This window comes from Maniola hyperantus, chromosome 5 (genome assembly GCF_902806685.2).
Source record: "Maniola hyperantus chromosome 5, iAphHyp1.2, whole genome shotgun sequence".
NCBI classification, from domain to species: domain Eukaryota; kingdom Metazoa; phylum Arthropoda; class Insecta; order Lepidoptera; family Nymphalidae; genus Maniola; species Maniola hyperantus.
Genome location: NC_048540.1, coordinates 3,514,643 through 3,532,320, shown reverse-complemented (window position 1 = coordinate 3,532,320; position 17,678 = coordinate 3,514,643). Strand labels below are relative to the sequence as shown.

The following is a 17,678-nucleotide window of genomic DNA, read 5'->3' as shown; positions in this document are numbered from 1 at the left end:
CATCGAACCCCCGACCTGCTGTATGAGAGGCTGACGTCTTAATCACGTCTTAATCACTAGACTATCACGACCACGGAGTAGAAAAATCTGTTATCTATGATCGCGGCTATATAAAACCTAGTAAAAGACGAATCGCTACCCATATTATAAATGCAAAGGTGAGTTTGTTTGTTGGTTTGTCCTTCAATCACGCTGCAACGGATTGACGTGATTTTTACATGGTTATAGTTGAAGACATTTAGAGTGACATAGGCTACGTTTTATGATTTAGGCTCAGAATACAGAATCTGTATTCTGAGGATTTAGGTATCCCGGAAAATCAATGAGTTCCCACGAGATTTTTGACCACGCAGACGAAGTCGCGGGTATCAACTAGTTAAAAATAATCTTTTAAATTAAGTACCTATACCTACTGAATGTATCTTTTTACAGTATGATTTATCGCCTTTATCTTGGTATTTACATTTTATGAAATCTAGGATTTACCTACGCTGAAAACCTTAATTCAAATATTTACCTACTACACATATGTCGCGCGTTGATTTCATTTTATAATAAAAAAAGAAGGTTATATCAGATGATAATAAAAATAAATAAAACTGAAACCCATTTAGGTTTCAGTACCTACGAGGTTTTAATTTCCACATAATTTTTCTATTTAGATAAAATTTATAAAAGTACGTCTTCAAGGTCTCATCCACGTACATTTTGTTTTGTATCTCATTCTAACTACGTTTATTATATAACTGTATCTCTTTCTGCTGTCATGTGTAACACCGATTGGTTATGTTGATGACGATAAAAACCAAAGTTTCTGGATGGTCGAACTTTGGTAAAATGAAAGTAAGTAATAAAGTAACCATGTTAACAATTAAACAGATAAGTAGTAACTTTTGCATTGTCTTATAATTTATCTAAAACTATAACAGGTCGTAGAAACCATTTATTTTTATTTTTGCGATTTTCACTCGTTTGTTTTGAATTTCCCGCCACCTTAGTCGTTAATTTCGACGAGTGTGTTCAATTTCTATTCGCTAACGTTGGCCAATGAGAGTTTTCCATCTGTCTGCGTAACGCAACGTCATAATGATATGTGTTATCTCCTTTACTCGTTACTACTTTCCCTATTTGTACTTCTGTCTTTCATTTCATAATATCCACGGGTAAATATATTCGTTTCTTTCTAACAAGGGATGACGTCCTATGTGCGACCGAAATAGATAAACAACGCGGTGAAATTAAATAATAGTTGATTTGCCAAATTTTGTACTTATTCGTGGCTAGTCTTTTGTAAGTGAAGGTGTGGTGTAATAATTACAATAATGAAATCGCTAGCTTTAACTCTAGTCAGCTTGCTGGCTCTATATTCAGTAAATTGTGATGTGTATTTTGAAGAAAAATTCCCTGACGGTGAGTTTTGTGATATTATTACTCATTGTAACCGGCATTGGCATTTGATATCGATTTTTAACGCCGTGGACCGTGCCGGCTTTGGGAACATTCTAAATAAGGTTTTCCGATTACAGATTCATGGGAATCCAGTTGGATCTATAGTGAGCACCCCGGTAAAGAGTTCGGCAAGTTCAAATTGACTGCTGGCAAATTCTACAATGACCCAGAGGAAGATAAAGGTACGTGACAGCACCTTTCTAATTAGCACGTTGTCTAGGATTTAAAACGCGGTATTTTAGCAATTTTTATCTTAAAACAGTAAAATACATACAAACGAATTAATTCTTCAAAATCCCCTTCATACTTCTGATGACCTTCATACTGATGATGATATTTTTTTATAGGTCTTCAGACCTCAGAGGATGCGAGGTTCTACGCCCTCTCACGTAAATTTAAGCCCTTCTCGAACGAGGGCAAAGACCTAGTAATCCAGTTCACAGTTAAACATGAACAAGATATTGACTGCGGAGGTGGTTATGTTAAGGTGTTTGACTGCAAGTTGGATCAAAAGGACATGCACGGAGAGAGCCCATATGAGATCATGTTTGGGCCGGACATCTGCGGACCTGGTACTAAAAAGGTAAGTTACTCCTCAAGGTTCTCAAAATAAAGAACTACATCTAAAGAAGAGAGGCAGAATATCCATATAGATACTATAAATGCAAAAGTATGTCTGTCTGTCTGCTAGATATCCACGACCCTTCTGTTTAACTAATTTTCATGAAGTTAGGTTCAGAGATAGCTTGTATCCGTGTGACAGACAGGCTTCTTTTTGCCCTTGAAAATCGAAGTGTTTCTACAGGATTTAAAAAATCTAAATCAACATGGGCATCATTTACTTGGTATAGACATAGCTTGCATCCCAGTAATGGATATAGGCTACATTTTATCTCGATTTCGAAGAGTTTGCATGAAACTTAAAAAAAAACTTAAACCTTTGCAGTCATGGGCATTATCATTAATTTTACTTTCCCTATAAAGTTGGTGGCTCCTCTATTCTGCGGTTTTCACAGTCAATAGTCCACCCCTGGTACAAACCTAATCACTTTACATCAGGTGATATGCCTGTTCATTTGTTATATTAATTTGTATAATCTAGGAATTCTAGAAGATCTAAAATGTCTGGGTGCTTGTACCATTGGTTCATAGCAATTTTCCTAATTCACAATTTCTAAATAACATGATGATATCAAAATATCATATAATCATGATTAACTCATTACCGGCCCACTACTGAGCCAGGTCACCTCTCAGAGTGAGATACCAAAATATAATAATAATAAATCTTAGAGTAAAGAGTAAAATGCAATTTTGTTTAAAATTACCATCGACCCCCCAAACTAGGTTAACCAGTGTCATGGGTGTTGTGTCATAATGATACCTACTTAAATCATCTCTATATATATAAAAATGAATCGCTAAATGTGTTGCTGATCGCAAATCTCGTCTTTTTTCATAATATTCCTTGAAGTACGGGGATCGTTCTTACGGAGAGAAAAATTAAAAAAAAATCCTGAAAAAGAATCGACTGCTAGGCGGTACGAAGTTCGCCGGGGCAGCTAGATAAAATAATGTTAGTCTAGTCTGACATAAAATCAAAAATTAATCACCTACATAAATAAGCTACCCAAAAACATGTTTTAAAGCATCCCAATTAATTTTATTATTTAATCAGCTATATAATTATGTAAGTAATGTCATGCATATTAAAACATCTGGTTTTTCAATATTATGTCACTTCCTCATTCTATTAGTACCCCATTTGTAGGTACCTCATTGTACTTACATTGAATAAAAAAAAACCGGCCAAGTGCGATTCAGGTTCGCACACCGAGGGTTCCGTACTACAGTCGTATTTTTTCGACATTTTGCATGATAAATCAAAAAGTATAAGATCCCATAAGGCTTCCTTTTGAGGTACCTACGGAACTCTAAAAAACTGAAATTTCTATTTTTTTTTTGGTTATTTCTTTTTCCTTCTTTACATATTATAAGTACATATTTAAGATTTTGTATTAAATTACCTAATGTGTCTAATTTATTATTTTTATTGAAATGTTACGTTACCCAAAATTTATAATAGGGGTACTTTCCAAATGACAGAAAAGGGATGCACGAAAAAAGACGTGACGTCACCGTCATTTAGGCTCGGGCGTGTGAAGGAGATAGCGATAGAGTCCAATTATGCCTGCTTTAATGTCTCTAGGACCACTGGATTAGTCAGTCAGTCAGAACTTTGTATTTTATATATACAGATCTTATATCTTGAAATATAAACCTCTCATTTTGAAGGATATTTCAACTTACAACAGCTCCCTTATATTAGGAATTGGTGCAGAAGACTATAGTCCGCGACAGGTTGAGATGGCAATCGGGGTATGAGGCTGGGGGACGCCCCGTCCACCCGCACGTCCCGCGGCGGGTTAGCGCGGCGGCTGTGCGGGTGTGCGAGGCGTTCCCTCTCCTATTGCCATCTCCATCTGTCGCGTACTATACATGCATCAAACAAAGTAACATAGTATAATATTGCTTTCTATAGTTATTTCTATCTGTTATATTTAAAAATAGAGGAAAGCGTGATCGCATGCTATTATAGTCGCTACAATGGCGATCATTGAATAGATATGGATATTTCAATAGATAATTAAAATATCACATGAAACTTGAAAGTGACAATAAAACTACCTACCACCTATGTACTTTAAATATTATCCGCCCGCGACTTCGTCCGCATGGATGTAAGTTTATTAGAAACTAGATTTAGGTTTTTAAAAATCCCGTGAGAACTCTTTAATTTTCCGGGATAAAAAGTAGCATATGTCCTTCCCCGTGATGCAAGCTATCGCTGTACCAAATTTCGTCAAAATCGGTTAAACGGATGGGGCGTGAAAGGCTAGCAGACAGACACACTTTCGCATTTATAATATTAGTATGGATTACAAAAAAACTTCGATTTTTCCGGATAAAATTAGCCTAAATCCGTATACAAGATGCAAGCTATCTCTGTACTAAATAAATGATGGCCGAATCGTCCACGTCTGTCTTGTCTGTTAGATTTTTCCTATTGTCCGGGACAAAAATTAGCTTGTCTATCCCCAGGACGTAAGCTGACTCTGTACCAAGTTACGTTAAAATCGATTAAACTGATGGGGTATGAAAAGGTGACAGACAGAGACTAAGACTTTCGTGTTTATAATATTACTATGAATTTTCCATTTATTATTTTAATGGTTCTATTATCTGTTGAAAAACCAACCATCTACTTATAATTATCGAAAAACAATTAATATATGAATACTTAATGAAATTCTCGATTTACTTTTACATTCCAATGCTTGAATAACAACAACTTTAATTAATACATTAATTTATTATTATATTGAAAGTGGTAGCTTGATTAAACTTATCAATCATATGCATATAAGTTTGAATATTATGTTGTTGAAATAATAATTAGTAATTAAAAAGCATTTGACTGATATACAAAATCATTAACTTTTATTGCCTGCTTTACATTTTATAATGACGCAGACGCCAGCACGTGAATTGTACTAATTTACTGATAAAACAATGGAATAAAATAAAACTGTACCACTTATCACTCACTTTCCATATTTATTTTTGCTGTAAAGTTTTCAGGTATATGTATCCACCTTCTAAGTTTCTAACCGCGGTACTCAGAGTCGCTAATCGTTAGTTAAGATTGAGTTAAAACGAGTCAGATTTATGTGAGAGATATAGCTCTGTCTCGTTTTAACTAAACTTAAGTAACGATTAAGCGACTCTGCGGTAAGTCTATAAATAGATATTTCCACGTTTTTACGACGTGTTTTATAGAGTAGGACTACTATTTTTAGTCTAGTTTAGTTTGTGTCAAACCAATCCAAACCGCTTACCCCCAGGTGCACGTAATCTTCAGCTACAAGGGCAAGAACCACCTCATCAAGAAGGAGATCCGCTGTAAGGACGACGTGTACACGCATCTGTACACGCTGGTGGTGAAGCCCGACAACAAGTATGAAGTGCTCATTGACAACGAAAAGGTTGAGGATGGAAACCTTGAAGACGACTGGGACTTCCTGCCGCCCAAGAAGATCAAGGTTTGTATAAATGTCAACAAGATACAATTTTTTCAAAACAATATCTGTGGCAATCTCATGATGGCTGTAAGGTTGTTCTTCTTGTTTAACTTGCGTTTTGGTGCCAAAACCTGAGAGAAAATAATATTAAAAGCTCAGTTACTAGAGGTTGAGTAAGAAAACTCCCACCGCATCACAAGCGTAGCGAGCGCAATTTTTTTTGTTTCAATTAAGAGCGTGTTTGGCTTCGGTTTGGCGTCCAGCATCCCAATCATCAAATGGTCATTGTATTAGGTATAGTTTCTTACATTGTAATAGCACCTTCAGCGCCTGAGGTTCTTCTTCCCCTTTGCAGTTACTGAGTAGACATGGTGTAAATAAACCTTAACAATAATAAACAAACGATTTTGTACTTTCCAGGACCCAGAAGCCAAGAAGCCAGAGGACTGGGACGACCGCCCGACCATCCCCGATCCTGACGACACCAAACCCGAGGACTGGGACAAACCTGAGCACATCCCCGACCCTGATGCTGCCAAGCCTGAAGACTGGGACGATGAGATGGACGGCGAGTGGGAGCCACCCATGATCGACAACCCTGACTTCAAGGGTGTCTGGCATCCTAAACAGGTAATTTTCCTTGAGGTTTTTTTATTTTTTATTCAGATACAAGTTAGCCCTTGACTGCAATCTCACCTGATGGTAAGTGACGATGCAGTCTAAGATGCAAGGGGTATGGCAGTTTTTACTAAACACAGGCCCCTTTGGTTTCTACACGGCATCGTACCGGAACGCTAAATCGCTTGGCGGCGCAGCTTTGCTGGTAGGGTGGTAACTAGCCACGGCGGAAGCCTCCCACCAGACCAAAGATTCCTAAACAGGTATTTTTCCTGAGATTGGGATAATGAGATGGACGGCAAGTGGGAGCCACCCATGATCAACTAACCTGACTTCAAGGGCATCTGGCATCCAAAACAGGCTACTTTTTTGAGGTTTCCACCTTTCCAAAATAGATGACTGGGTACAAATAAGTTTTTTTTTATCACTACCCATATTACAAAAGCGAAAGTGTGTTTGTTTGTTCTTCAATCACATTGCAACGGATCATCGTGATTTTTTGCATAGATATAGTTAAAGACCTGGAAAGTGACATAGGCTAAATTTTATCCCGGAAAATCATAAGTTCCAACGGAATTTTTAAAAATCTAAATCCATCCGAAGTCGCGAGCATCAGCTAGTAATCAATACATAAAGAATAAATTATATAAAGTAATTTAATTCCAACAAGTCGGTCATGCGTAGTGCCCAGAAAGCTACAGCAAATTATACATTTCCTTTGTATTTATTGAAGTGCGATTTTCATCTAATATTACAGAAATAACGTTATTTTGCATGTCTAGAACGCGTATCTAATGAATGTTTTTAAAACATAATTTTTCTGTGACTCATTTAAGTGTCTGCGAGTCATAGACGACAAAATACAGCTCATTTGAATGTATAGTTAGCACTAAGCAGTTAACACATCAAAGGGCCTTTTCACATTACATGCAGTGCGACGTCGCATCGCCAAAATTTCGTTGCATCCGACATCGTAGACCCATTACGCACGGTCTAGGACTAGTCGCCCGGCAACTCGGTCGAAGGCCATTAGAATCTGTAATTTATATGGAAGTCGCAGTGCCAATGCACACGGAGTTGCGGCGACTGCCATATAAATTAAGAGATCCTAACAGTCGCCGCCAACAGAGTTGCCGGGCGACTAGTCGACCGTGTGATCGTAGAAAGAGATTGTAAGTTGTAACCATCAGTGCTCTAGTTAATCCATCACGCCACCGAATATATTTATGGCACACTAGCTGATGTCTGCGTGGGTTTTGGTTTATAAAAATCCCGTGAGAAATCTTTGATTTTTTTGGGATAAAAGTAGCCTATGCCACTCTCCAGCGGGGTGATTCGCTAACTCAGTGTGTAACACTTAATGATAGGCACCGAGCTCCGTAATCCGTTGAAGGTTTTCTACGAAAAAATATTTTAATATCACCCAGTGAAGCAGCAATGTAGAACCAACCAACCACTGTGGCTATCATTCAGTGTTAGACACTGAGTTAACGAATCACCTAGCTGGTCTTCAACTATACCCATGCAAAAAATCACGTCAATTTCCACGATACTTTGTGCGTTGTCGTAGAACCTTACGATGCGACGTCGCACCGCATGTATTGTGAAACGTCCCTTAGTATAATGAACGCGTCACTTGCGTAGTTCATTGCCCTACCTACCGTTACGTGGTGACTTTCGTCGTGGAAGTACCAAACGAGTGTGCTAATGTGATGTGTCAATAAATACACGGCCGTTGCCATTCTAGTTATCTGCAGTGACGATGCAGCACTGTCATTTTTGTCATGATGTTTTCGGGGTGTTTTTAGGTAACTTTAAAATTCAGCAAAAGTAAAATCCGTTTAAATTCATGCTGATTTTTATCAAATACTATAGGTAGTACGTGACAGGTCGAGATGGCAATCGGGGAATGAGGCGGGGGGACATCCGCGCGCCCATACCGGGTTAGCTGGAAGGCTGTGTGGGTGTGCGGGGCGTTCCCTCCCCGATTGCTATCTTTACCTGTCGCTTACTACACAGCGTCGCGCCCCTTCGTTGCGTAGTTGCTTAACCCTGTCTCTTATAAGAGAGATATAAGAGAAGAGTTTACATCACTGAACAAGGAGTTTACTAAATTTTAGGTTGCACTGTGGTGCAATTTATTGCGTCGTATCAAGAGTCGCTATTTAGTAATCTGTGATAGAACCATGAAATCATCATCCAATTTTTTTCTTTCAGATCGACAACCCAGCTTACAAAGGCACGTGGGTTCACCCAGAAATCGACAACCCAGAATATACTGAGGACAAGAATCTCTACCTACGCAAGGAAATCTGCGCGGTCGGCCTTGATCTGTGGCAGGTCAAATCCGGCACCATCTTCGACAATTTCCTATTCACTGATGACTTAGAAGTGGCGAAAGCGCGTGGAGAAGAATTAAAGAAGACTTTAGAAGGAGAGAAGAAGATGAAGGCGGAACAGGATGAGGCGGAGAGAGAAAAGGAGAAGGCGGAGAAACCGGAGGATGATGAAGATGATGAGGATCTGGATGATGAGGCGATTCCTGAAGGGGAGGCTGGGCCTGTGGTGAGTTGAAATTTTTACTTGGCTATGGAATTCTTAAGATTGTAGTAGTTAACATTATATTTTCTAGATCCACACCCGTACTGATTCTGAGCACAACTAAATTATAGAGTGTTCGCATCCTCTTCTTACTGATGTAACATGAAAAGGACAGATACAGTTTGACATTTTTAAATTTAATTTAGAGCTGTCAAACATCGTGACTTTAGCTGCCAGTCGCGAGCCTATTGTTTAAATTTGTAGCGTGCCTTAAAATTTAGAGTCTTTAAATGTAAAATTCATGTTCAGTCCTTTTTTTAGCAATATTAAAAAGAAAAAGACGTAGCTACGTTAAATTTAGTTTAGAGAAATACTAGCTTATTCCCGCGACTTCGTCCGCGTGGTTTACACAAATTTCAAACCCCTATTTTACCCCATTAGGGGTAGAATTTTCAGAAGTCCTTAGCGGAAGCCTACATTATAATAGCTATCTGCATGCTAAATTTCAGCCCGATCCGTACAGTAGTTTGAGTTGTGCGTTGATAGATCAGTCAGTCAGTCACCTTTTCCTTTTATATATTTAAGACTAGATGATACCCGCGTCTTCGTCCGCGTGGATTTAGGTTTTTAAAAATCCCATGAAATCTCTTTTATTTTCCGCGATCAAAAGTAGCCTATGTCCTTCCCCGGGATGCAAGCTATCTCTGTACCAAATTTCGTCAAAGTCGGTTGAACGGTTGGGCCGTGAAAGGCCAGCAGACAGACAGACAGACACACTTTCGCATTTATAATATTAAGTATGGATTATTTACTAAATGTTACTTTTTCGTTGTCTACAGGAGGAACACGACGAGCTCTAATGTGTAGTGTGCAATAACAGACAATATAAGTACTATACGGGTACTCACGCGCGAACCAGAAGGTGATTCGCTAACTCGGTGACCAGCACCACAGTTCGACAGTTAGGGAACTGCCAACAAAACGTCGAGGCTTCGACGTCACTGGCAGGCGTCAAATGTTAGTACATTTGACGCCTGCCAGTTACGCCGGCCAGTACGCGGCCAAAAGTGATGAACATCGATCATTAGGAGACAGCAGATTTGTAGAGCACTGACTCGGTCGTTGAGACCGACAAAACGTCATGGGTATGAGTGACAATGCTCTACGAAGATGAAATGTTATTCTAAAGGCCGATGTTCATCACTTTCGGCCGCGTACATTTGACGCAGGCAGCCATATTATATTTGACATATCGTCGATTCAGGATCAAACCGAGAGTTCCCTCACTCTAGTTCACTCTGCCAACACTATACGATAGCCGTCAAACTCATTTGACATTGGTTGGTTCTATATTGCTGCTTCACCGAGTGTTCATAAAATAATTTTTCATAGAAAACCTTCAATGGATTACAAATAAATGTCAAATGAGCTCGGTGGTTACCATTCATGATGATCACTGAGTTACAGGTCACCTCGCTGGGCCCTGATTTTTGACATTTACCGCCGTACTCTGAGTCGCTTAATCGTTACTTAAGATTGAGTTAAACGAGACGGAGCTATATCTCTCACATAAATCTGTCTCGTTTTAACTCAATCTTAAGTAACGATTAGCGACTCTGAGTACGGTGGTTAGCAACTATCGCAACCTGTCACCTCCATTAATAATTTGACAGGTGACGATTGTTAATCGCCGCTGTCAAATCACACGATTTGACAAGCAATGGACATGAAAAATTTCAGAATCAGGGAACAGGGGGTCTAGCACGGAAGTTATGATTGATACATTGCAATAATCGCAATTGTTGTAATTGGCTGAATTTGTGTTATTCTTTTAAAGTCTTCTCTGGCGCTGTGGTCTTATAAGTAGGAGGTGCCAAGTTCGATTCCCGGCGGGGACAATTTTGGAATTTATAAATTCTAAATTGTCTTTGCTCTGGTCTGGTGGAAGTCTACACCACCCTACTGGCAAAGCAGTGTCGCCAGGAGATTTAGTATTACAGTACGAAACCGTATGGAAACCGATAAGGTTTGAGTTTAATAAAACTGCCATACCCCTTCCAAGTTAACCCGTGTCTATCTTAGTCTAAGGGCCGGTTGTTTCAACAAACTTTGACGGACAAGTAACCTTTAAATATGGCGCTAACGAACGTAAGTTAAGAAAAAGCGTTGATTCAGCATCTATTAGCGCTAACGTTCGTTAAAAAGTTACGTTTACGTTAACCAGTGCTGGCGCCATTGGTGATCGTCAAATCACTTCGTAACTACATACTTCTTACAAACGGAATATTTTATTTACAAATTATAATGGAATCAATTTAATTCAAAGCTTTTAATGGTAGTTTTTTTGAAGATGAAAGAAAGTTTGTAAGAAAGAAAAAGTGTTTAAAATGCGAAGTAGCAATATTAATAACTATGTATATAATTTAATATACATAAAATGAAATAAAAAAAGGATACGGAGAAGTAAGTTAATTTTTAGGGTTAGTTTCGCAACCAAAATAACAATGACGAACAGTTTTTTGTACAATAAAGCAACGCACTTAAATTAACAGATGTTAAAGTGCGTCTACGTCTGTTAAATTTTAACGAACGTATCTTACGAAGACCAATGGTTTGAAACAACCGGCCCTTAATCATCACTTTGTAATAGAATAAAATAGTGACAGCTACAAACGATTGTGATCGTCTCGTTGTGACTATCAAACTTTGATGCTAGGCCGGCAGGTTTGCGCTCAATCGATCTGATGCGACATTTAGTTCTCTAGTATGTCGTTACAGGTCTTAGCACGTGTGATTCGAAATATTCCACTCCCCATACATACGTAGTACTGTGCTATGATCAATGATTTGTATAATTATGTTACGGCTAATAACCGTCAGTTAAAACTCGTTTTAACTAGTTCATACTGAAAGCTTTTGTTACTTATTAGTTTCGACCAGGGTTGACAATGTCAATGCTGGTAGTTGGTGATTATACTAACTGAACGAGTGAAGACTTCACACTTTACTATATTAAAGAAGAAAGGCGGTCAATCCAAGATTTTGCATAGAAACCCAACTCTACATGATCGCACGCGCCCCTTCGTAATCTCGCGCCCCTAGGCACGAGCCTAGTTGTCTTAGGGATAATCCGCCACTGGTTGACATTGTTTAAAAACATGTTTCAAACAGTGTTTAAAACATGTTTTTGTTCTAAACAGTGCTTTGTTCTTTGAAAAAACTTTTTTCAACAAGTCAAAGTATTTTCCTAACCCTGCTGTTCTGTTAAATGGGCTACACCAGACGACTACAAGTATCTTTTTTACTATCATAGTGTCTATAATAGTACTGTACTATTTATGTACGGGGACTCTTAATAATCCGGGCGCCTTTGGCCGTGCGTCTACGGTGTACTGATTTTGTATATAAATAAGGATGCGATCAGTTTTATTTGTTATTTATATTATATGCGGCACTGTGTGTCGATGAATGGTGTGTTTGCCTCACAATATTGGCCGATTTGGCCTTCATATTTGCTGAACTGGCCCTGTGGCCAATCAACCAATAAACTTTCAATAAAAATTGGCTAATTCCTGGTTAATTTTAGCCTCAATAGCTCAACGGGTAGAGGAGTGGACTGAAAACCGAAAGGTCGACGGTTCAAACCCCGCCCGTTGCACTATTGTCGTACCTAGTCCTAGCACAAGCTTGACGCTTAGTTGGAGAGGAAAGGGGAATATTAGTCAATTAACATGGCTAATATAAAATTTGGTGTTCATATTGTCTATTAGGTCTCCATATTGGCCCATTTTATCTACAAATTGGCCAATGTGTGCGTCCCTGTTGCCTGATTTGGCCGACTTGGTTGTAATATTGGCCGATGTTGTGAGCTAAATAGTGTGTTATCAGTTTACATTGTGAAATGAGTCTGATTAAATTAATATAAACTAAATTTACGGCTTTTATTTTGGTACCTAACTACCTACTGGATATCAGCTGGAATTTACACTATTTTGAATGGATTTTGAATGAAATTTGAACAGAAAACGATGGGTTAGGTAAAGTGAACTAATTTAACTTTTGATGAAACATAGGTACATTTTCTTTTGTATGATGAGTTGCAAAAAGAATAACAATTATAATCAGTTATGACTTCGAGTAGCTCAGGAATTAAAGATAAATGTATTTTTTTTATTCCGAATTAAAATATACTCTGTAACCAATAATTAATTAAATATTTCATAAATTGGTTAAAAAATTAATATAGTTGGTCAAAAGATCTTCCATAACGGCTCCGCTGGGCTTCTGGGTTGTTGCTTCGTCTTCCAGGCGTAGCGCTCGACGTACTGGTCAGAAATTGCATAATTTATGTACTTGCATTCAGATTTTAATTAATTTTTCTGCTGGTTATATCGATGTTATAATATTATGTTAAAGTAACAAAAATACTTGTGTACCAAATACGGATAAACGACCTTAGGTATTTAGTGTCTACTGACACCATCTAGCGGGCAATAGCAATATTTAGTAAATGTGTATAACTTGGACATTTTTATGCATGCCTGCGTCTATGACTGAACTATGCCAGCAAAATATAGGCATAGTCCGTAAATAATGACTCCTCACGCGCATTTTAACTCGATGTGTCAACGGTCATATTGTCAAAAGTAGGCACGGTTCTCCTAAATGTTCCGGTTTTCGGACTAAAATCGTACTTATGACATTCTAATAAGCTTATTAGAATGTCTTGTTATGACATGAAATTTTACACAAAAAGTTAAATTGGTGCGTGAGGAATTAAATTTAACGCGTTATCTTTACAGTTAAAATAAATGCAGATAATTATTTATATATAAAACTTCATTTTTCGTCGTTTCTTATTATTTCTTTCCCACTGAAAAAATATAAACAATTTATTCTAGTCAAAACAAGTTAGTTTTTTGCATACCACAAATAAATATTAATAAGTAACTATTATGGATACTCGTGTAGGCACTTACGCATTTTTTCAAAGACTGAAACAAAAAAATTAAAAGTTATTTCAGTGCAGTAGATACTTAAGTAGGTACCGAATAATAATAATTAGATCATAAGTTAGGATTAACGTTAAACATTGGAATTTTCTTACTTTTTTCCAATTTCTTCATCAAATCTTTCTTTTTGTCTTTTTCCATTTTTTCTTCGTCTTCTTTAGGTTGATTTAATTTTTGAGGTTTTTTGAACATGTAAGAAATCATGTCCTTGCAAGGCTCTGGAGCTGCATTAACTGAAAGTTTAAAAATGCCTAAAAATATCACTCAACTTTTTTGTTATCTATTATTCTATCTGTAATCTGTCGTTAGGTTAGCGAGGGAAGCGAGGTTTCTGAGTCTACTTTAATGAAATTTTACTTGTCCGTCTGTCACAGCCTTATAACTTCTGAATTACCTACTGAACATAATTACTTCAATCATTCCTAATATTTAAACTGATGGACTTTAGCCGAATATTGCATAAAAATTTGGATAAAACACCCACAACTAAATATGAAATACCTGATTTCCTGTTCTGTGATTTTACTTCATAGAATTGATCTTACTTTGCTGCCCTTTAATACCAAGGAACGAAGAATCAGCTTAGCTTAAATTATCCATATTTTGTTATAAATACTTTAATAGCGCCATCTAGCGGAGAGTAGACAACATACCTTTATTTTCGGCGGAGATTAATAAAATCTGAAAATGAAATTTAATAGTCATAACTCATACTTATTAATTCCTATTCGAATCAAAGTGGATTTAGACGTACTTTATACCCTCTGGGCCTCTTCCCTCTAATGCGAAAAGGTAATATTATTTTAGTTAGTCGCCAGCAAAATGTCTATTAATTAATATTCGAGGTTCGATTAGATTTTTTTTTTGAAGAAATTATATTCTGTAATCGGGTGCTAAATTGGAAACAATAAAAGAAACCTATATCTATCTAAATCTAAACTAGTTAATATATTAGTAGGTGTTTTAGTAGGTTAGTATTTATAGTCAAACTTCAAACTCACCAAAACTGTTACAGCAAAAGCAAAAGTTAACTTGTCCTAACATTTGGCACTAGCACAATGAGATACCTACTACGAAAAGTGCTAGAAAAAATTGTTCTTATATAGGCACCAGAAGAACATCGTTATGGTACATTTCACGGTTAGCTCTTACAATTGAATATTTTTGTATGATCTATACAATTGACGCAACTGTTATGGAAATAGCGACGGAGAATTGTTTGATATTTTTAAAATTGCTATTATTTTTCTACCAACTTAACTTAGGTACCTACCTATTAGATATGCTTATTATGCCTTGAATTGGATAGGTATACTAAAGCTAATACGTTAAATTATACAATCATGTCCCTATCCCTACCTATACGCCTATACGTACACCATTGCTCATGATTTTACAAGTTTGGAAACTCCAATGGTAAAAGTATGAACATTGGTAAGTAACAACATTTCAGGGTTTTCAGCTTGACTAGACAGAGACATTAGACACCGACTAAAGAAAAATAGACAAAGGATTTAAAAATAAGTCTTTAGGCGATGCAACGGTTTTTATATAGTTGTGATATTAGTAGGTAACTAACTACACTACACTCTTCTACTATCGTACAGCAAGGCATCGCTAAGATCTGCACCCGTACGTATAATCTAAATTACACGGATACGTACGAAGCGATTTGCCTCCTCATTTCTAATTCGAACCGCTAAGATTTGGAACACCCTTCCAGCATCAGATTCCCCTCCAATTATAATATGGGTTCCTTCAAGTCGAGAGTGAATATAGGCGTCTTCTAGGCAAGCGCGCCCCATCTTAGGCTGCATCATCACTAAGTTTGATTGCAGCCAAGCGCTAGTCCATATATTTAAAAAAGAACTACGAATTTGTACATAGGTACCTACTTGTAGCATATCTTAAAAAGGTGCACACTTTAAGATGGTGGCAGGAAGCTGTTGGATGAGGAGGGCGGAGGACCAGGTCTGCACGGTCACCGGTGGCGCGCTCTCGCAGAGGTCTTGGCGTATGATGTCCAGTTGTGAACGCAGGCAGATCCGCCTGAATCCATCAGGATTGGAATGAAAACTTAAAAACCTTGGGATTTTTAAGTTATCAAATGGTATTAAAGTGTCTGTAGAGTGTAGATGTAAGTATGAAAAAACTCGATATGTCCTTTATTATTACACCGACCCGTAGTATAGCACTGTTAGAACTTTTTTTAAGTGAACAAGTGGAGCCCTGGCACCACGTGTTCAAGTCGCTTATCCATCACTACCTATTTAATTTTCCAAAAATACACTGATAATATAATTATCAGTAAGGAATTTTTCACATTTATTTTCGGTCGACCACATAAAAGGGGCTTTGTATAAAAGTGAAATGGTTGTCTTTGCCACCCTTATACAATAAAAGGAGGCATTATTTTATATGCACCCCTAACACAAATACACAGATCGTATTCTGTGAACATTACGGTTCAAAGTTGTATGATTTTTCGTTATTTGCCAGTTAAATGAAATGGTTTTTCTAATGTGGGGTGATAAGGTGGTATGTCTATGTCAACAATGCTTGCACCCCACTTACCCCTGAATATCCGGTGTCGAAAGATATCACCGGTGTTTAGCTGGAGGTATCTGACTAACATGAGTAAGTAGGCACAGTCCCTACTTCCCTCTGTAGGTACTTACCTGTTCGGGTGGTCGATTCCGGACCTCTAACTTTTCGGATCACTTGCTACGTGAAGGAAAACATCGTGAGCAAACCTGCATGCTTAAATGCTCTAAAAGGTATTTTTCTTTGTGCACTGTATTTTTTATTTTATTTTCTGTTGGCAAACCAAATCCGGCGGTGTCTTGCGTGTGTGTGGGTGGCGCGTGTGTTGCGCGTTTGTGGCGCGTATGTTGCGCGTTTGTGATGCGTATGTGGCGCGTATGTTGCGCGTCTGTAACGCGTTCGTGGCACATGTATTGCGCGTGTCACCTATTTTATGATAAATCTTACCGTTTCGCTGGAAAATGCAAAGAACCTTATGAACTTTAACCCTGAATATTTTTTGTTTCAAATGTGGAGTTGATGGGGATTTTTCACATTATATTATTGTTTAGATCTACGAATTATTGTAGCCTTACCCCCGATATGATATCACTAGATTTGTTTAGTGAAATGGTCTAATTCAGTTGTCGTTTTAACATCTCGCGGGGTTTGATCATATGCCTGAGGGATATGGCGAAATCCCAATTTTACCATTTGCCTGCGACATGTCTGCAGCCCATCCTATCCTATATAAAACCAGTAGGTATAGTTATTAGGAACACTCGAGCTAAATTTCCCCGCAGGGCAGCTCCTTAAACTATAGCGAACTACTAGTTTACAGCCGAGCGTAAAACTAAATTTTATTAACCTTAAGCCTTAGTCAAACACGAAGTGCGACGGGAGGCGACGCGACGCTTAATGGCATCGATTCCAAAGTGTCACCAGAGATTCTAATACATGTTGGCTTCACGTAAAAAGGTCTTTGACCTTGAACCGGGGCAGTGGGTGATTTCAGATTTATCGATCTTTCGAATTAAAATCAAGAAACTGTAGATCCATTTTACTTTGACGTTATTGTATTTCACTGCTCGAATTAGGTATATCAACGTTAGTGAGATGCAAAATCTTATACTAACCCTTCTGCATCTGATTTCTGAGGTATGAAGTTATGAACCCATTTTTTTAATTTTTTTAAATAATATTAGCTATGTTAAATGACTAATATTCCCCTCTCCTCTCCAACTAAGCGTCAAGCTTGTGCTAGGAGTAGGTAAGACAATAGTGCAACGGGCGGGGTTTGAACCGTCGACCTTTCGGTTTTCAGTCCACTCCTTTACCGGTTGAGCTATTGAGGCTTAATTATTATTAATTATTACACATTACACGTTCAAGTGTCATTTTGCGGCAGCCGTGCTACTGCCGGCCATCGCGGTCGCGGCTTGTGTGTCCAGGG

General features: G+C 37.9%; 2 protein-coding genes across 3 annotated transcripts in view; both read left to right on the top strand.

Moving 5' to 3' along the window:
- Positions 1-17,678, top strand: part of LOC117982633 (maltase A1-like) — a 306,078-nt gene that overhangs the window by 90,573 nt on the left and 197,827 nt on the right. The gene's annotated exons all lie outside the window — the stretch shown is intronic.
- Positions 1,250-12,621, top strand: Calr (calreticulin). Of its 2 annotated transcripts, XR_011236770.1 has the most exons (8): positions 1,250-1,410; positions 1,527-1,631; positions 1,797-2,032; positions 5,355-5,552; positions 5,952-6,161; positions 8,367-8,714; positions 9,530-9,660; positions 9,725-12,621. XR_011236770.1 is itself a non-coding variant. In XM_034969019.2 (7 exons), the coding sequence occupies exons 1-7, from the start codon at positions 1,323-1,325 to the stop codon at positions 9,548-9,550; spliced, it is 1,206 nt and encodes a 401-aa protein (XP_034824910.1). In that variant the 5' UTR covers positions 1,250-1,322; the 3' UTR covers positions 9,551-12,621. The 2 variants fall into 2 exon arrangements, 1 of the variants encoding a protein (XP_034824910.1); XM_034969019.2 differs by having other exon boundaries at positions 9,530-12,621.

Coding starts and splice junctions, on each gene's coding strand:
- Calr (XM_034969019.2), top strand. CDS start 1,323: ATGAAATCGCTAGCTTTAACTCTAGTCAGCTTGCTGGCTCTATATTCA. Junction 1,632..1,796: donor TGACCCAGAGGAAGATAAAG/GTACGTGACAGC, acceptor ATTTTTTTATAG/GTCTTCAGACCTCAGAGGAT. Junction 5,553..5,951: donor TGCCGCCCAAGAAGATCAAG/GTTTGTATAAAT, acceptor TGTACTTTCCAG/GACCCAGAAGCCAAGAAGCC.